Source organism: Xylocopa sonorina, chromosome 5, assembly GCF_050948175.1.
Source record: "Xylocopa sonorina isolate GNS202 chromosome 5, iyXylSono1_principal, whole genome shotgun sequence".
Classification (NCBI taxonomy): domain Eukaryota; kingdom Metazoa; phylum Arthropoda; class Insecta; order Hymenoptera; family Apidae; genus Xylocopa; species Xylocopa sonorina.
This window is the reverse complement of record NC_135197.1, coordinates 7,125,511-7,149,352: the sequence shown is the minus strand read 5'-3', so window position 1 is coordinate 7,149,352 and position 23,842 is coordinate 7,125,511. Positions and strand designations below refer to the sequence as shown.

Here is a 23,842-nt window from a genome sequence, read left to right as displayed (position 1 = left end):
TCTTTAAAGGTATTTATAGGAATTAACTTATTACTATCTAAAACTTACATACTTTGTAAGGAACTAACAATATATAGATTATAGAAGGGTGGTTTTTAAATAGAACGATTACCAAAAGTTTCGCGAAATTTATCGGACTATTTTATTGATCAATAGTCACAGATATTGGATCCATTTCATGTTTATACATTATTACGTATCTGTTGCTGTAATGTATACATTTTAATGACCTTGACTCTTTTAAACGCTTATCCTTTTAATACACTAATTTACCAAAATATTATTTTCAGAAAGTACATATCCAGGTTTCGTTCCTATTACTACTATGCTAACTCGTTAATTCTCTGGGAATGGATACTTACAATATTATTTTAATACTTCAAAAGTGTTTGAAATTTAAAAAAATATCAAATTTATTTACAGTATTTCTCATCTCGTCTCTATCCTCGAATTTTATTGCTCGCGAAATATTCAGTCGTATAAATTCTTAATTCTTAATTGTACTATTTTTAAAAGGACCACTAAATATACACGTAAAACTTAACAAATCCTTACGTAACATGAATATCAATTTCCATACTATATTATATACTATCACCAAATATGAAATTTGTACAATGAACGGTGAGAATTTAATCATACTCTCTTTCGTGACATTAAATAAATACATTGGTTGCGGTAACAAGTATAAAATTATCGCAGATTAATACTCTCTAGCTGTTCTCATTTCTGAGATGCTATGCAACAGCTCTGATTGTCAACTAAAACTAATACAATTACAATTAAAAACTTTCTGCCACAATTCGTCTAAAATGTCAGATAATAAAATTTAAATATGTACATATATTAATATATGGCAGTTTAAAGCTATGGAACTTCACGCGTATCTTCAGTTACGATATAGTTATTATAGTATAATGACTCGTCAAGTGATTTAATCCCCTCGATTTCTGACAACATCTTCACGATCCATTTACTCTAACAGCATCTGTATTGATATTCGTATACGTAACTATATTATTACTATCTTCAACAACCGGAGTTTGCCTCAATAAATTCAATAGCGCACTGTTTATCACCAAAGGAATATTAGCTTTACCATTTTGTAAGTTGGAATGAGTCCTTTGAATTTTTGGCAACGAGCTCTTCGTAACGTTATTGTCGTTTGATTCTCCGGTCCCTCCAATAACGCTGTTCTTTAACGGAAGAACATTTTGTGAACTAATTAACGATGAACTAGGTCGAGTGGGTGGAGCTAAACTAATGTTCGAGCTTAAAGAACTAGAACTTCTACCTTCTAAGCTTATTTCGGATCCTCGTCGTTCGGACATGTTTCTTTTATTCTTTCGATGATCAGTCAATGACGTAAAGGAATCTCTCTTCAAGATCGCCTTGATAGTGGGATTAGTTAACTTCGAGCTATCTAAAGTGTTACATTTTTCAGTCATACTTGCGATCGATGCTCTTTTACGTTCTGGCAAATTCAAACTGGATATCGACGATCTCTTATCACACTTTCTCTCCGTCTGCTCTTTAGCATCGATCGAAGCATCCTTTTGCTCTTGCGATGCATCAGAATGCAAATTGTTCTTCGCATCTGCGTTTAAGCTAGCTTTATTCAGATTAGATAAATTTTGATCAGAGATATGAACCGACCGTGGCACTTCGTATCCGTTCGTTGAATTCTCCCTTGGAATAATGTCCTCGTTATCCGCTAATAACTCTAGATATTTCGGTACTTCACCCGATTGTGACGTAAGCGCTGCGTTATGGGAATTCTGGAGGAACGGTTGCATATCTCGACTGCTTTCCGAGCTGCTGGATTTCCATGAATTTCCTGGGAAAATCAACCGATTGCATGTTACATCCATTCTTGATTAATAAATCTATCATGAGCTGAAGTGAGAAAGAAAGAGATATCGATAGATGAAGCGGTGTACGTAGATGATTTTTAGAAAGGCAACCTACCTGAGGTATTATGATTTTGATTCTCGTCAGCAAAGTAAGCCATGTTAGACACGCCTGCAAGCATGAGCCATGCAATGATAAATATGTACTTAAGCGGATTGTTACATTTATATATTAATCACTTTTCTATTAGATGATAAAGCAGCTATAGCTTGCTAGTTTAGAATTTCAATTGTATCCAAAGAATTGTGAAAATCGCGTGGTCACGTAATTATATATACAGAAGGTACAAGATGGCTTTTAGTCATGGATGTTCGAAAATTTGTGTGGTCCATGCCAAAGATTCTTGTAATGCAGACATTGGTGTACGAGCCGAACTTACCTCTTCTGGCCAAGTAATGGCCAGCGTGAACTGGACTCAACGGCGCGTCTTCTATTGTACTTCGAAGACTAACTATATTCTCAAGGCAAGCTTTAAAGCTTGGCCTCGAATCAGCAGCGCTCCAACAACGCAACATCAGCTGATGTAAGGCTGGTGGACAGTTTAGAGGTTGAGGCAGTCTTCCACCTGCTCGCACGTGGTGCAACACTTCAATATTCGTTCTGGCAGGATATGGTTGCTGACCCAAAGACGTAATTTCCCACATTAGCACACCAAACGCCCATACATCGCTCTGCGAGGTAAACACGCCATCAACTAAGGACTCAGGCGCCATCCACCTAACCGGCAGTAATCCCTCCCCTTCCTGCAATGAAAAGTCCAACAATTTCTGTATTTTCTGACACAGTTATCAGTTAGTGGATCAGAGAGATACTCACTTTTCGATAGTAATCGTTTTTGTATATGTCTCTGGCAAGTCCAAAATCACCGATCTTAACGACACGATTCTCTCGATCTCTGGCAGACACCAGACAGTTTCTGCACGCGAGATCTCTATGTACAAAGTGGAGCTCCTCCAAGTAACGACATCCTCTCGCCACGTCCTCGCACATAGCGAGTAAATCTTGTAGACGTAAAGCGTGTGGATCCAACGGTTGTAAAGATCGACTTGCTCTTAGATAGCTCAGCAAATCTCCTGCTTCCATCAGTTCCAATACCAACAGGGGTGGGTCTGTGTCTAAGCAAACTCCCAGAAGTCTGAGCACGTGTTTATGTCGGAAATGGCTCATCAATCGAGCCTCCTGAAGGAACTCTGTCTTTTCCTGAGCCGAGGCTCCCTTTCGAAGCGTTTTTATTGCAACTGGCGTTACTCCTGGCCTCTCTAAATCCTTTGCGTTCCCTTGAAATACCTAAAAGATTTTTCATTTGTAATAACTGAGTTTTCCATGCTTTTATCGTTGCCACTTACTTCTCCAAATGCTCCGCTACCCAAAAACTTCGCTAACGTGATCTGTTCCCTTCTGATTTTAGGAAGCGTAGAGTCATCCGGGTCATTTTGCAAGGTGGAAGCGTATAACGCGTTGGACTGAACAAAATTCCCCCGTGGTATTTCACGGAGAGTCGCTAGCTCAACGTCGCTCACTAACGGAGGTAACACCGCCTTTTTGTCCTCTTTGCGTTGCCGGTACACTGCTGGATTATAAAACGTATCCTTTATACTTCTATCAGCTGCGCTTCGAGCGCATCCGCGTAGACAAGAGTTATTTTAAACGTTTAAAAAGCGCACTTTATTTAGAATCGTTATACACTTACGGCAAAGGAAATAACAGAAGCAAATGAGCATAATAATGATAACGGGGACGCTGAGTCCCAAGACTAAGCCGAGGTGCTGCTGTGCAGCCAGTATTCCTCCGGTAGCTTCCGTTAAGTCAATGATCGGGCTCGATCTGCTCCAAGCCCCGAATCCGTACGCATTTTTTGCTTGAACACGAAACCGATACTTGTCGTTCATCTCTCCAGTGATTATCCAATAGTTGTCCGTCCCGTTGTAGTACAACTTCCAGCTTGCGTTCTCGTTGAAGTCTATTTGCCCGTTCATCTCGCTGATCTTCATACCCCCAACGCGGTACAACGTGATCTGCGAGCCGTGAGCTTGCGCAGGCTCCCAGTTCAATTGGTAAACGGAATTGCGGAGTTTAGTCACCGTAGGCATTCCTGGAGCACTTGGTACATCACCTATTTCACAAATAATTCGAAACGATCCGTTTACACGATTCAAGAAAAGAAACGAGGATCAATTTAAACGTTATAGCGCGTGTCAAGTTGATTACCTAGCGTTTGAAACGTGAACCTTCCATCGGATGGCCACACGAAGTCCTTCTTATAATTCGGGTATCTCAATAGCAGACGGAATTTGTACAGAGTTCGCGGTTGCAATTTCTTGATGAAGTACGTCACTTTGTCATCCTCCATCTTGGAATCGTTCGCCACTTGCCAATCCTCCACGGCGACGTCCTTGTACTCCAACGTGTACCTGACCATCAAGCCGATGGTTGGTACCCAAGATACGTTCATACTGTTCACGCTGACTCCGGCTACCGTTAAATTATTCGGCTCCGGGTACATCATGACTTCTTGCCCAAGACTCACGCTGTAATTGTCGTTGCCGTGAGCTGGATAAGCGCGAACGAACACAATGTACTTTTGATCGGGCAGCCATGGTTCCAATATAGTGAAGAATCTCCCATCAGCTGTGCGTTCGTTACCCTTTATAAACTGTTCCCCCTTCTGCCGTGCGCCATTAATCACATTGTCCAGTCTCCAATGTACTTCGTATCGTACCGCCGCGGCATTTAACACCTTTGGCGGCATCCAGTACACGATGGCCGAAGTTGGCGTCAGAGCCTCGACGGTTACGTTTTCCGGAGCCGTTGGAGTGCCTGCCTCGGTTCTCAACACGACACCCGAACCGAACTCCAAGCTCATCGACTCTAAGTCGGCGTAGTAATTACTTAACGCCAGTTTCAATCTGTACTTCGTGAATGGCTTCAGATCCTTTACTTCGTATGTCGTTTCGTAAGTTTGCAGCTTCGTTCTGTCACTATCCTCGCACATGTTGGGGTCGTTCTCCAAGCATTGAGAGACGTACACGGTGTACAGCGTCGTGGGCAAGCTGTACACCTCGCAGCCAAACTGAGGGACAGGCTGCGGAAATCGGACGGTGATGCTGCTCGCCGTTTTGTTCTTTTCTTCCACGTTGTAAGACACTTGGCGAGGGATTAGACAGTTCGCGATCGGATAAGTTTGCAGAGATTTCCCTAGCGCTTTGATGCTTCGTACGGATGGTAGATAGAAGTGCTTGATATCTCCGTCATCGGGATACTTTTTGTTTATAAAGTAAATCTGGTCCTCCGTCGTGTTCGACCAATAGATGTTCATCTTGTCGACGGTCAACGACGTAGGTGGCAATCCTTTGTTGAAACCAGCGCTAGCGATCAAACTACATTCGCATCCGTCGATGTCAGCGATGTTCAGGTGCCCTTCCATCGAAATCCAGTACATCACTGGTTTCTGATAATTCGTACTGTCGATTGTCATCACAGGGACCACGGACGGTCTGAACGGACAGGAACAATCATTCTTATGATTGAAGAACGGTTGAAGAGCTTTTCCGTTCAAATCTGACTGCATTATTACTCCGCCGTCTTTTTTAGTCAGTTCTATCCAATACAAGGACCTGTAACAAATTGAATCAGGTTACATGATAAGTTTATAATACGTTTAGGAGAAGGAATTGTTTAAGCAATTATTAAGTACCCTGTGGATGGCAATATATCCAAATTCACGATACGTCTGCTCGCGTTAGCGATGTTTTCGTACTTAAGAATTCCAGCTTGCCACATGGTCAGGTCCAACTTCATGATTTTACCACCGATTTCTCGATAACTCGACTCAGACCAGTACAGATGCCTCGCAACCCAATCAGCGGTTATGCTGAGCGCGGTATTGTTCAGAGTTAACATTTTAGTGACGTTCGCACCGTTCAAATCGGAGGTTACCAATTCCTGCATCTCGTTGATCCAATAAACGTTACTCTCCGCGGCCAGGTAGGTTACCTCGACCGCGACGTGTCGCGTGATGGTGTAGTTCACTTCCTGGTCTAAATCGGATATTCTGACCGCGTCCAGCGTGGCTACCAGCAATTGCGGTACCGGATTCTCGTATATCGTTGAAACGTTGATCACGTCGGTGTATGGTCCGGCGCCAATCTCCGTGTGTGCTCGAACTTGAAAGTAGTAGGTCGTATTTGGCAAGAGGTCCTGGACCGTATGCTCCAGCAACGTAGACGGGATCAAGGACTGGCCGCATATCTGTAGCTCCAGGTTATTCTCTTTAAACCAACACTGCACCGTGTATCCGGTGATCAGACCGTTCGTGAATTCTGGCTGGTCCCATCTGTAAGAAAACCATCGATCATTTCAAAAGAGTAATTCTAAAAATACAATATCCTCCACATGATTCTTTTACTTTTCCTTACCTAAATATCGCAAATATTTCAACATTTTCGCTAAGTGGTTCCTTGTGAAACTCTATGAACGCTCTAGGATTCGTTGGCTGGCTCGGTACACTCTGCGGTGACCTGAGTATCTTCCTGGTATGGTGCGCGGTCTCCCAATACGTAAACGCTTTCACAGTCACCTCCAGAATCGAATAGGGCAAGATCTGCTCTGAATTATTGTAAGGCATCGAGGTCTCCGTTGTTATTTCCGGGTTCGAGTTGGTGTTGATGTAATCGGCGAATTTCACTTCGTAGAATACGGTCCCGTAATTGATGTTCTCCACTGGATCCCATGATATGTTGAAGTTCCGCCAGGTCCCTTTCACTCTAATACTGTTATAGCTCACCGCGTTTGGCAACACCACCACGGTTTCCGACGTGAGGTTCTTGGGATACTGATGAAGCGCTGGATCCATGATTGCCACCATATTAAGGCCAGACAAAGTGATACCATTTATTATGGCCGTGTTCTGGCCAAACAGATCACCTATCACCGCGTTCCGGTCGTCTTGGAGCCACAGAAGGTGTTCCGAGAAGTAGCATAGGGGGCCTTGCATATTTGGATGTTGCAAAGCTGAAACCTGAAACCAGATTATTGAGGAAAACCATTTTTATTGGAAAATTTGGCGGGACATACCTTTTCAGGCACGATCTTGCGACTCATCGGAATCCTTTCGGATGTTGGTGCTCGATAAACAATGGACCCACTCTCGTAGCTTCGAACGATCCAATAAACGTATCTGTTTTCCGTGTCCAACGTTAAGCCCATCACTTGTTTCCCGTTAAATATTTCATCCGAATGGTAGTATCTTCTGTCTTGGCCGTTTAAACGTGCCACTTCAACAGCGTGACCCGTGGACCAATACAGATACGCCTCCAAAGAGTCGATCATCAGTTCCTTAACGATGGCCAGAATCGACATGGGTTCTTGGTGTGATCCATTTAAATTCGCTCTCGTTATCTGAATGAAAATTATAGGAAGATATATTGATATCGATTGAAGCGTTTAAACTAATCGAATCAGTCGAGGCGAATGTCACGTTACTTACAATTTGTTGCTTTGGGTTAGCCCAGTACAACTTCTTCGATATCCAGTCGACAGCAACGCTCCCAACCGAGTGAATGTTCATTTTTGATTTTTGATGGTTTGTGATATTGTATCGATACAATGCAGAATTGTTGCCCACGATGTACAGCACGTCCTTGTACCAGCTGACGTCAACGATGTGATAATCAACCTCCGTCTCCTTCAAGCTTGTTTTATAGATCAAGGTATCGATATTCTCTCCAGTTACATCGCTTCTTAAGAGACCTTCGTTTGCGGACCACAAAATAGACGCGTGCGATCCGTACCTGAAAAGTGATAAAAAAAATGATTTTATACGATCTACATCCCTATCCTTGTTGCTTAAAGCAGTGTACAATTTACCTCAACGTTCTGCCCCTGAACTCAGTGGACCAAGGTCCTCTGCCAGCGCTAGTGTAAGCTGCAGCTTTGATCGAGTACTCCGATTTCTCTCGAAGCTTGTGCACCGTGTGAGACGAGCCAGCGATATCTTTCTGACGGATCGTCTCCCCTGTGGACTCGTCTTTAATCTCCAGCTCGTAGGACCAATTCTGCCAGGCGCCTTTGCCCTGACCGCCCAAAAGGTGAGGCGCCTGCCAAGAAACTTTGGCCCTCTCCACCCCGAGGACAGCTTGCACGCCCGTCGGCGGGTTCACCGGTACAGGAACCGGCTGGCTCGCGTCCATGAGTACATTGACGCTGACAAATGAACCGTTCGACCTGAAAGGGACGCTTTTATTGAGGCAACTGTATCGACATCCACGTTGCTCGCATAAGAATGAGCAACCCCACCTATCGGGGTATGCATTGTGGAAGTATCTATTCTGCCCGGAATGGTAACCCTCTATCAGTACTTCCTCCCCATTCGTCCAATAAAATAGACCGTTCGCCATAGCCAGGGAGACCACGTTCTTGAATTTCGGTTGTTGCGTGTTGCCACGAAGATTCAACACTTCGCGACCATCCAGGGAGACTGATATCACGGTGTTCTGGATGTGATGAGGTACCAGTAGACGGAAATTCGTGTGATCGACAGTGAAGGCACCCAGATCGGGGTCTTCTAGAATTAAGTATGGCTGAACCTATAAGAATCGATGCGAGAACACTTACGATGGATCTGATATATGATTTTACATTGAATATTCGATAATGAAGACTAGTGAAAAATTGCAAGCAGCCCTGTAAGGGTATTATTCGTAACGTACCTCGTGCTTCACCCCGTTACTTATGTCAGCCAGATCCAGACGGTACAAACCACCCCTGGTGACCCAGAACAAGTAACCATTGTAAGGATCAACCTCGATATGCGTGGGTCGCGTTAAGAAACCTGCCACAGCCACCGTCAAACCTCTTCCGTCCAGATTGCATCTAGCTATCTGCCAGACAGTGGTCGCGTGTTTCACCTCGCCCAAGATGTACAAGTGAAGGTTCAACCAGTCGACCGACAGGCTGAGGGGCTTGAAGTTTGCTTGACTGGGGCTGAGTATCACCGTGGGCTGAGTGGGTTTCGTGATCGACGTTCTGTACACGTATCCCAGGGAGTCAGAAATGAACAGCTGTGCAGACGCTATGTGAATCGCGACTCCACGAATTATGCTCGTGTTCTTGTAAATCACGCTGGGATCGTCCAACATGTCCGCATCCTGCTTCATAACCACATGTTGGCCGCCAAGAATCAAGATTGGTTCTTGCGTATCCTTCACTGGAATGTTAAGAATTTTGTTTGAAATTGTATTCTTCGAATAATATGGATAACTCGTCGAATTGTTAATTCTCGTGACAATGAAACACACCAGCCGGTTCTGGAGTAGTCGTGACATAAACTACAGCAGGGGGACCTTCGCCAACTCCGTTCCTCATGGTTACGCTTATGGAGTAATTCTTGTTCGGCTCGAGATTTTGGAACATGTAGTGATCTGTATTTTCGGAGACTGGTATATCCTGTGGATTGATTGTAAAACGTGTTAAACCGACTGTTAATGTGTCCGCCCATTTCGATCCCTCGCTAAGTACACGATTGGTATGCGAATAGGAAGAGAAACGCCATGCCAGAAACATATTTCGTGAGAGATCTGGTTCTTACAAGTTAACAAGCTGATATTAGTGGGGCAAAAAGTAACTCGATCAATTAGATGCAATGTTTAAAGCAGATATTTATCAGAAATCGTTGCTAGCTACATATTGCAGTCGCATTAGCATGCAGAACGATTACTAAAGATTCTAACAGCTTTCAAAAGTCGTGCATTTTTAACCCAAGCATACTCATCCCCTTTTATCAATTAACGAACATTATTACCGAATAGGAAAGGGTGGACAATCTTGCAGAACCAGTTGCTGCTTCACAGAGTGTCGATTGTTACAACAGTTAGAAAGAACAGAGAAGCGTAATCGACTTTGCATCAACGAACGTGTCGATGTGTGCCGCTAAACAGTGACAATAGCTTAAAGAATACGTGTGCTGAGACGTTGAAACGCGTTCGAGAGGAACGTTGCGTCTCGCTGAAGTGAAAAAAAAAAATAATAGCTATGTACACGCAATGGCTAACAATAATAAGAGCACAGGAGGACGAACGAACGTCGAGAGTATCGTTGGCATTATTGAAGTTCTGGCGTGGCGTATACCTTAAGCTGGGAGTGATCAGCCCCTTGCAGACGCAGGACATAAGACAAAAGTGGCCCATTCGGGAAAGGGCCCGGTTCCCAAGACACAGAGGCGCGGCAGCTGTCTACCGCCACCGCTCTTACAATTACCGGTGCTGAGGTTGGTAAACCAGCCGCCAGCGTTCGTATCACGACGCTTGGAGCGGAGACGATAGGTTCAGGATTGTGCTGTGACGATTTTAGGAGCAACGCTACGCGAAACTGCAACCAAAGACAAAGAGACATAAGATTTCTATACACAAATAGCACTTCGTCATCTGCAAGAGGAAACTTACCCTGTATTTCGTGTACGGTTGCAGATTCTCGACCAGAATCTGATCATCCTCTCCCCACGATTGATTCCTACAGTATTGCCAGGTCTCAGCCAGTTCCTCGTACCTCCATTGCACTAAGTACGATATGCCTCCGCCACGTCTTTCGATGTCTATTCCCTTCCATTCGAGGCGCAGGGAAGTCGCGGTCAACGAATCCGCGACCAGTGCTGGTGCCGGTGGAGTACCTATTTCCGCTGATAATTCACATCGATGACTATCAGTACGTTGTCGCATGAACGTTCAAACAATCGACAAAAGTCGATCGCGGCAAAAGACACTGCGAGAGGTGTCCTCCACTCGCAAACGTCAGCCCGCCATAACCCTACTATTTATGCTGAAAGCCTCTAAGTCGCTAGTCGTAAAGTTCGTGACATCATTTTCCGCGTATCAAGCGATGATCAACTTTTAACTCAAAGCCTGCGTCGTCCTCGATTACACGCGATGACCACGGATCGACAACGAGCCTTCGCTGAATACAAGAAGATCCTCGACGAGCTGAGAGCGACGTTCTACGAAAGATGGAAGGTTAACAAACCCGACAACGTGTCTCTGAATGACTTCGAGCGATATCGAACGGTCGGGACCGGTGCGTTCGGACGAGTTATACTTGTCAAGTATAAAGCGAACTCCCTGCCGTACGCCATGAAGGTCCTCGACAAAGCCAAGATCGTGAAGATGAAGCAAGTCGATCACACGTACAACGAGAAGAGGATACTACAGTGCGTCAGGTTCCCGTTCGTCGTCTACATGGAGTTCTGTTTCCAAGATAACTCCTACGTGTACATGGTGTTGCCGTATATAAACGGTGGCGAGATGTTCACGCACCTGAGACGAATGGGAAAGTTCGACGAGCCTCTGGCGCGTTTCTACGCCGCCCAGGTTGCGCTGGCTCTCGAGTACCTTCATCATTGCAGCCTCATTTACAGGGACTTGAAGCCGGAGAACATTTTGATCCAAAGCACGGGTTACATCCGAGTGACGGACCTCGGATTCTGCAAGATGATCGACGGTAGAACGTGGACGCTATGCGGCACACCGGAGTACCTCGCGCCAGAAGTGATCCTGTCGAAGGGCTACGGCACAGCCGTCGACTGGTGGAGTTTCGGTGTTCTGATTTACGAGATGAACGCTGGATACCCGCCGTTCTACTCGCGGGACCCAATGAAGATTTACGAGAAGATCGTCGCTGGCAAGTACAAGTTCCCTCACCACTTTGGCGAGGAGCTGAGGGACATCGTGAAGAACATGCTGCAAGTCGATCTGACCAGGAGGTACGGGAACCTGAAAGGCGGCCCCATAGACATCAAAGAGCACAGGTGGTTCCAGACGATCGATTGGAACGAGATCTATCATCAGAAAGTTCAGCCCAGCTTCATACCGAAATGCTCGTCGCCGGATGACACCAGCAATTTCGAACATTACGAGGAGCAACAGCTGAGAGTGGACACGGTTGATCGTTTTGCTAAAGAGTTTGCGAAGTTCTAACGAGGTTTGATCGTAACGTTCAATGATAAAGCTATGTGCATAGAGAAATGTGCACGCTGTAAGGGGTTCACTGTTGCGAGTAGAGTGTGTATTACCTTTCAGTTGCTGAAAGTAACGATTCAGCGCGTCGTGACAACCCAGAACACAGTATAATTCTTTGGGAGGCAGCAATTCTTGCGTTCCATTCTATAAACAATACAAGCTGGGTTAATATTTGATAAAGATCACGCTTGATGCGAGTAATAGAAAAGTAACGAAAAAGGAAAGAAACGCGATGTTTAACATTAGGATAGGAAGTAATACTGTTTCAATGTACTAACGCAGACTGCTTGACAGCTCGTGTCGAGTGCTCGTTGCCACGCTCCACATCCTTTTCTGCACTGTAACAGACGCAAAAAGAAATGAGTGTGAGATCCTGCGTTATGCTATGTTTGTTGTAAATTTGTAACCTTGCAATTGTATAGTTTATACAACATTCGACATTAAAAATGAAACGTTCCGTTCCCTCGATACAGTACTTATGAAACGCGCACGATTGAATCGAGACGACCAATCGCTTGGCGCAAGGAACGAGGCGCGCTGCATCATTTTGGCATTGAAGTAACTGGAACGTCTGTAAGGCGAAATCGTATTCGAAAGATGTACGAGAAACGTATATACGAGGCACGTGCCTTCAAGTAACGCCCACGTTCATAAGGCAGCCGGTCGGTTCGTGCCAAGCATGGATTTGCGAACCGAAGTTTAACGCATTAACTTTCTGCACGAGAGGATGTGGGCATTTGTCGGCTACAACAAGTGAGCCGAAGGAGAAGAGGACGAGGAAGAAGACGAACGAACGATGAGCACGTGTGCGTCTGCGTTTGTTTTCCGATGAAGATCGCGATCGTTTACGTACTGGAACTTTTATGTCCAGACAAGACCTATGATGCGTTGCTTGGTTCTAGCCTCCTCTCAATTCTCGATAACCGTGCCGTGAGATCAGCAATGTTATCGTACGGAAAAATTGTGTTACCCCGATCGCTTACTAATAAACAATTCTCAATAAATGAAACTGAAACGGTTTACGTTGCCGCGTCTCGACGCGAAGAATCGACTCGGAAAGAAGCACCAGAGATCGTCCATGGTTGCAAGGTAAACATCGAAATTCGGTAGCTAAACGAACGGACGCGGGAACGAAAGATACGTTGCAAACCCATGGGTCTGTTCTTCGTGAGCGTCTCGAAGCGAAGCCCTGCTTGGCGAAACGTAAATACACAAAAGTGATACCGCAGGCTCGATGGCTTGAAGTACTGCGTTTCGACTGCTGTATGTATATGTTACTATGCTGTATGTTACGTATATAACTCGTTCCATCTTTTCAAGTGTCATTCTCCGGTGTTCTACGAGATGAATCCATACGTTTCGGCCGTGTTTCCTGTTCCAATCTCCAATTTTGCCCGGTAACAGGCGATAATTGACGTTTAATCCTGTTCTCGATGAAGATCGAGAGCCCCGTTATGGAAGTCCTCGTTACGTTGCTCCGCGTCGTTCGCGGACAGCTGTGCCTAGTAAAATCGCTATTCCAGCGTCGTATACCGAGATCCAAGAGAGCCATTTACCAATTGTCGGGCTGATCGACACTCTGCCGCGTTCGAGAGGCGCCGCACATAAATGATACTACGCTCGACATTCTAGAATAATAAGCTCGCCATCGAAAGCTTAATTCGGCTGGATTAGCGCACCACCTGCGTCAACCATAGCCTTTATGCTATGATACGCGACGTCTTTTATAACGTTACACTTATCTCCCTCCTATTCGAGGAGATGGTAAAGACGCGTCGCTTTAGAATATATAGACAAGCATGTCGAGCGTCGAAATGCTTTTCTCGCGATTAATTTGATAGCACGAACTTTTTTCCCGCCTTAAACTCGAAGGTCTCAGAATAAACGGGACAGCGGCCGTTCGAAGTCCTGATTAAATCTGGTCTTACGCGACTGTCCAATAATTATTATGTACGCGTGCGATGGCATTCGAGGGTATCGCATAGGTCAACTGTTCTGAAAAGTCTGGAAAGAAAGGGACCACCGGCACGTTAGATAAATAGGTTATTAATAAACATTTTGTGACGGTTCGATTTTACGGCTACGGAGCGGTTGGAACACGAACAGGCTTGATACGCACAGAGAGAGGATTCGAGTGAATTGAGTGCATTTACAGCGACAGATCTACGAAATGGGAGGAGAAACGCTCGTTACGAAGAATTATTTGGAGAGATCCCGTGTGTTAAAAATATAACCATCTTCTTTATCATTTTGAACCGGGTGGGAGGAGAAAAAGTAGATACGACAGAAGGGAATCGTGGCGCGCGCAATAAGAAGCGTCGACCGGGCATTTATCTTGGGAATGCACGATAGTTAAAACGGCCACTCTAACGACCCTAGACGAAGATAATTTTTATAACGTCTTAATTAATCATTCTCCTTGCGACACTTCGTTGCTTCGTGCCTGTATCAAGCGCCATCCCCTTTTTTCAATTAGTTGCCACGAAACGCAGCGTTTCATCGCTCGCTCGAATCCGTACGGCCGGATTCGGCCCGGCTCGTTAAACGGCCGTAATTTTCTCCGTTTCGAGAACGTCCCGATCGCGCGATGGGGGTTGACAAAACCATCAGACGGTGGAAAACAGCTGAAGCGCAGCGGCTCGACGTTGCGCCCGCTAATTTCTCACTTCCTCATTAAAACCTCAACACACATTACGCCCCAGCCTGGCCCTCGCTCTACTCGACTCCCCGTAGATCGTAGATCTTCATCCTACCACGGACGAGGATCTATCTGTTCTCTCGACGATTCGCTTCAGTACCCCGTTCACCGATTCTGCCCTGGGCTCCGACTGGACAAGACGTGAGCGATGAGACGCCTCGAAGGGGCAACGCGCCTCGACGAACCGTGTCCATTAATTGTCCGATTTCGAAAGTGGAAGGGTAGTCCTCGTGCGCTACTGACGGGCCATCAATTTTCGCTGCCTACTAGTATAAACATATAATAGGAGGGTTACAGTTTCAAATAGCATGGATGGTCTTGAAAGCATCGTTTGCAGGAAGCACAAAATGGAGTAGCTTCTGGTAGCCAATGTCAAGTAGCCGCGTTTGTCACGGAGATCCTTGATGCTAACGGTCCGCCACTTTAGAAGCGTACTCGAGTAACTGGAGTAGGTCTGCCAGATTCGTTTTCGCCAAAGATGCTTCCGAAACGTTTACTTCGCTCTCGTTTGTATACTTTGGTTCGCAGCGATATGCATTCGAAACGGGATGCTTGTGTCTCCGCGTGGACCAAGCACGGATGCATTTTTCGTTTCTGCGCGAGAATGGTACGCGCAGCGCAATATTTCGTATATACGTACAAAAGGAATTCCATGGCTATCGGTTGGCCGCTATCGAACCGTGAAATTACCGGAAGAGGCATCAAAGCTGAACCATCGAGCTTACGCGAACTCGCCCGATCGAACTTGCACGGCGAGAGTTCATACGGCCGTGCGATTGGTTACTCTCGTTTTCCATCTATGAAATTGCAAAAAAGGGGGACACCGTGTAAAACGAGACAGAGTTTAGCGACGCGCGTCGGTTAAAATCGTCCGTTTAACAGGAGGAAGGCAATTAGGGTTGCGTTTAGCAAAAAGTAGAGCATCTTCCTTTTGGATCGTGTCGAGCGCTTGAGCCGACCGTTATTCGTGCGCGTTACTAGAACGTACGAACCGTGAAACGAGGCGAGGGAGGAAATCGTTTCGAGAGCGATTCACGCACCGCGACTCGTGGCATTCGAGGCTTTTACGAGCCGAACACGCGAACCACGGCGCCGCAAGGTTGGTTAATACGCACGCGATCGGACGATCCAGAGAGCGTCTATTAAAATATGACATCCTCGTCAGGGACCAGACTTAATAATCGCGTTCCTCTCTTTTATTCCCTTTTTTTTTGGATGTCACGCGATAATTAAGTGTATCGCAGGCCCTTTTGTCCTTTTCGTAGCATTAATTGCGGTCCTCGTTTCCTACCCTGGAGACACGCGTTGCTGGATATCCTTCCGGTCGCGTTAGGGGTCCTTTCTCCGTTTCATCGCCCATCCCTATCCATGTCTCCCTTCCCAGAAGGTCTCTTCCCTTTGCGCTCGTCGGAACGTGTTAACGATCCTCCGTGATTTCGTTAAAGTCGTGGGAGATGATCAATTTCTAGCTTCTTCCACTGCGAGTTTCAGCTGGAGTTTACGCGGAAACATCAACATTCCACGGAGATATCGTCGCGGTGACGTTTTTCTGCGGATTTCCCCGACGGACTTCCGCGACGGGGCGAAAGAGGGAAAAGAGAGAGAGAAAGAGAGAGCGTGTAACTGAAGTGCGGAAAGAGACAAGCGAGCAGAGAGAGTGAATCCGGAGTCACACGGCAATTTGGCGACATCCGCCATAGGACGCACTTGTACGCGATCCAATTTAAAGTCACGAAGCCGTACAAGCCCGGCCATTCTTTCATTCGTACGCGTAATACGTATACACGTTCATCCATTCATTGGCTTTGGCCGCGTACGCTCGAACGTGGCGCGGGAGAAAGAGCCAGGAGAAAGGGAGACGGAGGACCTGACTTTGTTTTTATTTGCCGTTTACCGTCTATCTACTAGCGAGCCAGTGAACAGGCACCCCGGGGACGGCAGCGGAAGTACTTTCATTGTGCCAGGGGACCGGCGTCCCTTTATTTTCGTCTCCGACGTTCGACTATGTTAATAAACGTTCGACGATGCTCCCCGACGAACTTTAAATTCCCGCTACAGCCGACGCGAGAACCGTCCCCGTGGCGGCTGCAGACCTGGCGAAGGCGATCGGAGAACAGTTCCGGAAGTTCGAGTCTCTCTCGCGTGAATTATCGAAATTCGAAGCTACCCGAGCGAAAGGCGAGACGAAGAAATCGCACGAGCCATGGTCGAGTATATTTGTTAAACGCACGCTCGAGAAATTGCAATTCTGGTTCACTCACCTGGTCGATCTTGCATCGCACGCCGCAACCCAATTTCGAGCTGGAGTCGTCCGTTCGATTCTGGGAACCAGAGAATAAAATAAACATTATTTGACGGTAATTTTATAGGCGGTAGTATTTGTCGTTACACGCGGAATATGACGAAACGCTACGCAGTTGGTTCCTGATTGCGATCCATCGTCAACTTAGCATGCGATGATTGAAATTCATGAACCAACAGGTGACACGAGCGCTGCTCTTGAATAAATATGATCCTTAAGGTAATTACGTATGCATAGGAACTTGTCGACTCCCGAAATTCCCATGGCGGTACGCATGGCTTCACACCCTTGTTATCAGCCCCGGAATTGTTCGCCAGCAACCCTCGCGTCCACTCGGCTCCTGGTACGCGTTCCGTAAAACTTTTCCTCTCTTTTTAACAATTTGCCATCGTTTCCATTAAAAACCGGACGCGCACCTGTATACCGGAAGCGGAGCAACGTACAGGTGCGAACGGTGTAACGACCGCGTTATCCGAAACGGTAGGCCAGGACTCTGCGACTTGGCACGATTATTCGGCGATTCATTCGCGACAGACTAGGTGTACCGGGGGTGTCAATTGAACCGGATGAGACAATTTACTATCTTTTAAAGCTGGCAAGCGATTCAATTTATTTTCTGCGGCCCCTGCACGCACGCTGCCGTTATCGTCGTTCGAATCCCAACTTTTTTCCAACGCGCGTTCACCAGCGTTCGCCAAACGTTCGCGAGAGCAGCTCTGGTGAACGCCTTCGACCGCGCCCTTTTATCAGTACTCGCTGTATCTGGTACTCGAAACTTGGAAGCTAAAATTCGCGTAACATGCATGAACGTGAACCGTGCACGGGTGTTCTGTTTTCCCAGTGGAAGAACAGAAAGCACGATCGGTGACGGAGTCGCGTGATAACGAAAGGCCGGAGAGACGGTGCAGTGTTTTCGCGACTATCGCCTCTCGGCGTGGATGTATCAATTTTACGATGAATTTTTTTCTATCTCTCCTTTCCATTGTCGAGGAATCTCGTTGTCCGTTCCTTGCCTCTTCGACTGACACGACGCTCGTTTAACTTTGCACCCGATTAATCAAACCGCCTAGACTGCCACACCATATGAAACCAAGTACCCCTGCGACATTACCATCCTGCTCGCTAGAACATTCTTCGCCGTTACATTCCACGGCGTAATTGAAATCTTGTACGGTTGATTTTTTCGTTGGTACTTTTCCGCTAGCATGCCCAGCCGCGCGCCTGGCCGTTTCCTTCCTCGATCGTTTCGAGAATCGCTTCGAATTATCGTGTCAGTGGATTTCAAACAGTCACTCCGTTTTATTGCGCCGGTTCTATCCAAGCTTCCTGTTCCCACTAAAAGGTGCACCAGGTTCCAAGCACGGAAATCAACCAGTAAAGAGCTGTTTTATCTGATCCGAGGTAATCGTCTAATGTGCGGCTGCTCGTCCTTCCGTACGTCCTTCCGTCATGTTCAACGTCTTTGTCACGCTTCGAAGCGTTCGCCAACTGTTGCACCTCGCCCCCAAAGTGGAGCCATCGACGTTCATGATTGGGTCTAATGACCGACCACCGGTTCTTCCCTCCGATTCCAACGCTCGCGCAAACAGATTTCCATCGAACTTTAATTCGTTACGCTTCGAGTGGACGATCGTTGCGTTGCCCAGTTCGAATCGCATGTTTGCTCGCGCTAATCTTCTTCAGCCGTGAACACCGGGCAAACAGCTGAAAAATTCATCGAAATCTAACTCAAACATCTAGCAATACGGCTCGCAGGCCTTTGACACGCTGAAAGCGTCCTGGGGTGTTTCAAGTCGAAGGTAAAGGGTATCAAGTTTTTTCGTGCGGTCTGGAATAAGCCACGGTCGCACGGTGTTGAATGTATACCGGACGGTGTCCACTCGGATGGAACATCTACCTTTGAAGTCTAAGGTTTGTCTTTGGCAAACACCTTAACGGTGTCCCTTTCTCTCCCTTCTTCTCTCACTCCCTTTACCTTTCGCCGACCGTTTGAAGAGCGATGCAGTCAACGTTCCAACGTTTGGCCGCACGCAAATATTGCGTTCGTCTACGAGCCTCGCCAATTATTCTCGCGTTACGGGACGAATTAAAAAGATACGCATCACCTCGCCTGGTTCACTTTGCACTCGTTACCACGGAGAACAGGAAGCATTTTCCGTCCCGATGTTTACGGTGGAAGACCATTTCCACGTCTTGCTCCTAAGCATAACAGTTGCGTAATAGTTCTTCGGGCTCTAACTCATCAAAGCTCAACGCAGTGGAATGGACGATTGTATAACTTCGTTCCAGTCGAAAGCGTAGTTCTTCGTACCTCGTACACCTTTTATTAAAAACTTGACGCGACGAACTGAAACCTCCCATCGTTTGGAAGAAATCATGGAACGCGCGGTCGAGTTTTTGTTCTATCACAAAGTCACGTCGAGGCGATCGAGCGCGCAGTCGCCGTTTAATTTCGTTAATTACCTTCAAGACCATGGGACGAATTAAAAACAACCGCCATCAGCTGCCACTCGTTACGATCCTCAAACTGATGTACACCGCGCTGGTGTACTGTGTACGTCTGCGTGGAACGTGCATGCGTTTTAATTGATATGACGTCATGTAAAGGAGCCGAAGCTTAGCTTCCCAGGATCCATCTGTTGCTTAGATCCACGAACAACATTCCACGATGTTCCTGTTTCCAGGGATCCTCGATCGTTATTAAAATGAATGACAATATTTCCCGAGCGAGCCCCACGATTCGAAATTCACCCATTTACGACCGCTTTGTAGGACGGATCACTAATTCGTTGATCGTGAGAGAGTATCAACCGTATCCATCGCGCTTTGGAAACGAAACTCCCTCGAATTCACGAAATCTCAATAGATGTGGGCCTCTCGCCCGTATACCTACGTGCCTAACGCCGAATTCCACCGTAAAACCGCGCGAAGGGCTTTTCCTCGTCCCCTACCGTGTAGACTTTCCCTCGATAAATTCAGTTTCAACTAAACAACAACAAAAATGAGGAATTCTACGGATATACGCGTGGAACATAGAAATGCCATTGTCGCTTCGAACAATCCCAAATCGGATATCAATCTTCCCTACGATATCATTCATCATCCGATCCTTCAACTTCCAATATCGTTTTGAAATAAATCTTGCCTAATCGCGGCTCGATTACACGAGATTTCACTTCGCAGTTGACAAAGCCTGTTTCTTTTACCAACTGGATTCGTCTGCTTACGCTGTGACGGTGATTAGCGAAACTCGAGTTCAGAACACTGTGTCTGCATCCACGCGAAGCTTTCGTCCTCTTTTCGATCGTACGTCGCGAAATGAAGGAGTAGAAGAGAAACTGGAATAGAATCGAGGATCGCGACAGATTCGTACGGAGCGATTCGAAAATTTCGCACGATTATCGATGCACTCGGCGGTGAATCCGTAGCAAGTAACGAGGCACGCGTTGTACGTGAGAGGATGTGGCCGGCAGGAAGTTCATTGTGTACGGCTACACATATAATGTTGCACGTCGAACGATCCTGCGGATTCTACGTAGTTTCGTGTCAGCGACAAATCGTAGCCTGGATTGCCTCTGCGCTCGCTTACGATCCTCGTGCATAGATCGCCAGCCCGTTGAATCGCGACGCGGTACGCTCGCGTTTCGCTCGTCGAGAAATCGTATGTAGGTTAACGCGTGGGCTGGGATCCATTGCACGGGCCGTTTAACTAATTATTTTTCAATTAAACGGGAAGAAATTCAGCGCGGCGCGTCCTCGAAATTGAGGAATTCCAGCGGGCAACATCGAGCGGACTGAGTCGAGCGCGCGAACCAGCGATTACGTCAATTTACCTGGGTTATTGAAGCGCACGAAATTGTTTCGCGCAAACGGTGTGAGAAACGACGGGATTAGCCAGCGGCCTGTGACGGTCCACGTCGAAATCGTGACGCGCCCGAGTTTAGAAAGCTAATCGAGTCCCGGGGTTATGCAAGCGTGGTAAGGTCATCCTAGGCATCACCTCGAGATACGATAACCCGACGTCGTCGTTGTTACTACTGGTGTTTAGAAACATGGGCGCCATCCGTGCGCGATGCAGCACAAACACGGGTGTTAATCGAAATCGATTCTTGTAAATTGCGCCGCGTTTTTTCGCCCAACTCTAACCACGATCCGAAGCCTCCTTATCGTTCGTATCGACGGTTGCCTCTCTCGAGTCTCGTGATGACGAAAATCGACGAGGAAAAAACGGAGGGGCAAGATCGAGCGGAGAACGAAGGGAAGATAAGGGATCGAGAAGTTGATTTCTTTTATCTGGCGGCGGGTAATTGAAATGCACCGTTTCGAGGAACGTTTCCCCGTTCGAGGAGATATCGATGAACGCGCTCGCCCTGTTGAAATTAACCTAATCCGTCTCCTGGTACCCACGATGCTCCGAGAACTCCGTCGAACAGAGTTCTCGCGGTTCTCGTGTGAACAGGCTCCCGGTAAAAAGCTGGTAATCACTGTCTTCGGCAATTGGCGTGAACGAAATTGCCAGCAATTATCAATTAAACTCTCCACGAAAGGATCGGTTTAATCATTCCTCCAGACCGCCTTTTGTTACATTTATCACTCCTGATGCATCCTTTCAATCGTCTCAATCGCCCTTTGTAGAAGCCGAAAGAGACGAGATGAGAAAAAAAAAAAACGGACAAGAAAGGTACGCTTTCGCGTGATTCGCTCCAAAGATCTTCGAGGTTGAACGGATTCGTACTCGCGTCCCGTGAGACGACCAAAAGTTCAGCGACGTTTTACGGAAAGGCGTAAAGGGAGAAATAGAGAAGAGAAAAATGATTAGAAGCTCCTGTATCTGTTACAACTCGTCTTTCATCCTCGAGACCGTGCTTATGGACTGCGATGATGCGCCGCGTCGTGTAGTTAAGTTAATTAATGAATGGTACAGTCGGGATGGAGAGTGGACTTAAATTGATACGTCCTTCGTGCGGAGCCATTTTTGTGCTACGCTCGCCTCGCTCCGAGAACGCTTCTCGCGGTTCCAACGAATCGACTATTTTCTCTATCTTTCTGCCTCGTCTGCATTTCTGTATCCTTCTCGTTGAAGAAGTTGCGTTACTTTCTTTCTCGAGACGAACTTCGATATCTCCGCGAACCGTGAGAGCGAAAAAACGACGAGAAAATCCCGTGTATACGCACAGGCGCACACGTCGGAAGACGTCATCAGCGGACGAAAATAATCAACACCCCTCGCGAAAAAAACTATCGAAAGGGTAACGCGATGATCACGGTTCGATTTCTGTCTCCTCTCGTCTCGTCTCGTTTCGTTCCGTTGCGCCAAGCATGAACTTCGCGTCTGTACTGACCTCTTCGCTATGGAATCGCGCACGATAAACTAATTTTTCCCGCGATTGCGATTATTTATTGCTATAAACAGTATTGTTCGCGCGGAGTGCACCCGTGCTGTGAAAATATAGAATGGAAAAAACGTCCGTTTATTTCACGCACGATTTAGCAAACCAACATGCGTATTAGAGAACTTTTCATGTTTCAGCGTACGTAACGGAACGGACGTAACGGACACGCGACAGTCTTCGTGACTTTCATCTGCTGCCACTTTCATAACAAGAAGAGCGTACAATAATACCACCAGTAATCGCGCGGGATGCTGATAAACGACACGAAAATATTCAAAACAAAAAAGGAGACGGAAAAGATAGCGTTATTTTTTCAAGCGTCTTGTAATACTTAGTACCACGATTTTATACACATGTGCGAGATCTACAGAAACGATCTATTCCCTTTCGCCGTAATTCTACCTAGATTTCCAAGTCGTTCATCTTGTTTTACAGCTTCACTCGCTGGAAGACATCTTTCCCGAACGGAGTAAAGCATCGAAGACGCAACAGGTAACGCGTTCGAGACAAATGGCCAGACAATTTGTTACGTAGCATTCAAAATGGGAAATCGAGTGGACAGAGAACGTATTTCTGCTCCTTTCTTACGTCTTTCGAAGTCTCGGACGCGAGTTTAGAAATGTTCAATCGACAAGATTTCGTTTAGCGACTTATGCAGAAGTATCGTACACGATAAGCGAACTTTACACTTCCGTGTTCGTCAAGAATTTGATATGTACGTTACGAATAGCAAGATTCTGACCTGATTCAAGTCGAGTTCCGGGCATTTCGAAGCGCATTCCTCTTGGAGGTTGGCAGGAGTAGATCGATCTTCGAAGTCTTCTGGCAGAAGCGCCGAGACGCTTCCCGCCAGCGCCAGCACCGTCAGAAGCACACATAATCCCTTTGCTAACATAATATCCACAACCCCCCCTGAAACGAGCCCTCGATCACCCGGCACAGAATTCTCACGAGAGTTGCCTCAATCGTCGATCGTCATCGTTCTCTCGATCCCGACAACCTCCGCGACTGTCCAACAAAGTTCCAAACGTCGATCAAACTTCTTTCCTCCGCATTCTTCCACATCGATCCTCGAACTCGAGGTACTTCGAGTACTCTTCTAACGATTACTCTTCCTCTAATGATACTACGTTCACCAGTGGAATCGCGAACCTCACATTGATGATCAGACGCAACGAATCGGTTCTCCACCAAATATCACTTCTCGATTACCGTCTATGTGTATTATATTCTTGCGACGAATTGTCAACTGACGAGTAACTTCTCAGATGTTGCTCGCGAACCGTTTCGATTCACCATCAGGTATCGTAGATCACTGTGCTCGCGAGTAAAAATCATCAGGCGAAGTGTCCGTGTCCAAAAATTCGCACCAATCCCCACCACTTTTCACCTCGAGTCGTTTAGCGTACGAAGATCGAAATAGATTCTGGATTTGAATTTAATCTCGAATCACCTGTGTGACGTTTCGAGTCACGAGGCCCGCGCAGCAAGAGCCCGGCGTGGTTGTTGTTAATGTCTGGCAAGCATAAGAGCA

The 23,842-nt window shown here is 46.5% G+C and overlaps 2 protein-coding genes across 5 annotated transcripts; one reads left to right on the top strand and one right to left on the bottom strand.

The window, feature by feature from the left end:
- Positions 1 to 230: 230 nt before the first annotated feature.
- Positions 231 to 23,497, bottom strand: Sev (receptor protein-tyrosine kinase sevenless). Of its 4 annotated transcripts, none has more exons than XM_076894839.1 (21): positions 23,051 to 23,497; positions 16,875 to 16,934; positions 12,194 to 12,253; positions 11,969 to 12,059; positions 10,350 to 10,582; positions 10,036 to 10,275; positions 9,207 to 9,354; positions 8,619 to 9,115; positions 8,206 to 8,495; positions 7,777 to 8,133; positions 7,397 to 7,700; positions 6,985 to 7,308; positions 6,327 to 6,928; positions 5,606 to 6,244; positions 4,120 to 5,525; positions 3,602 to 4,024; positions 3,258 to 3,481; positions 2,728 to 3,198; positions 2,291 to 2,654; positions 763 to 1,837; positions 231 to 729 (listed from the first exon to the last, which is right to left on the bottom strand). In XM_076894839.1, exons 1-20 carry the CDS (start codon positions 23,201 to 23,203, stop codon positions 963 to 965), a joined length of 7,761 nt encoding a protein of 2,586 aa, XP_076750954.1. In that variant the 5' UTR covers positions 23,204 to 23,497; the 3' UTR covers positions 231 to 729; positions 763 to 962. The 4 variants fall into 4 exon arrangements, with proteins under 4 accessions (XP_076750954.1, XP_076750955.1, XP_076750956.1 ...); XM_076894840.1 differs by having other exon boundaries at positions 3,258 to 3,478; XM_076894841.1 differs by having other exon boundaries at positions 10,165 to 10,275; positions 23,051 to 23,496.
- Positions 10,830 to 11,873, top strand: LOC143423812 (cAMP-dependent protein kinase catalytic subunit 1). Its single transcript, XM_076895393.1, has one exon. It carries the CDS (start codon positions 10,830 to 10,832, stop codon positions 11,871 to 11,873), a length of 1,044 nt encoding a protein of 347 aa, XP_076751508.1.
- Positions 23,498 to 23,842: the final 345 nt, after the last annotated feature.

What these genes read in the sequence shown, in the direction of transcription:
- LOC143423812 (XM_076895393.1), top strand. Translation starts at nt 10,830, where the DNA reads ATGACCACGGATCGACAACGAGCCTTCGCTGAATACAAGAAGATCCTC.
- Sev (XM_076894839.1), bottom strand. Translation starts at nt 23,203, where the DNA reads ATGTTAGCAAAGGGATTATGTGTGCTTCTGACGGTGCTGGCGCTGGCG. An exon ending in CTGATCACTCCCAGCTTAAG is followed by an intron (nt 9,355 to 10,035) that starts GTATACGCCACG and finishes ATCAATCCACAG; the next exon opens with GATATACCAGTCTCCGAAAA. An exon ending in CTTCTGTTATTTCCTTTGCC is followed by an intron (nt 3,482 to 3,601) that starts GTAAGTGTATAA and finishes TTTATAATCCAG; the next exon opens with CAGTGTACCGGCAACGCAAA.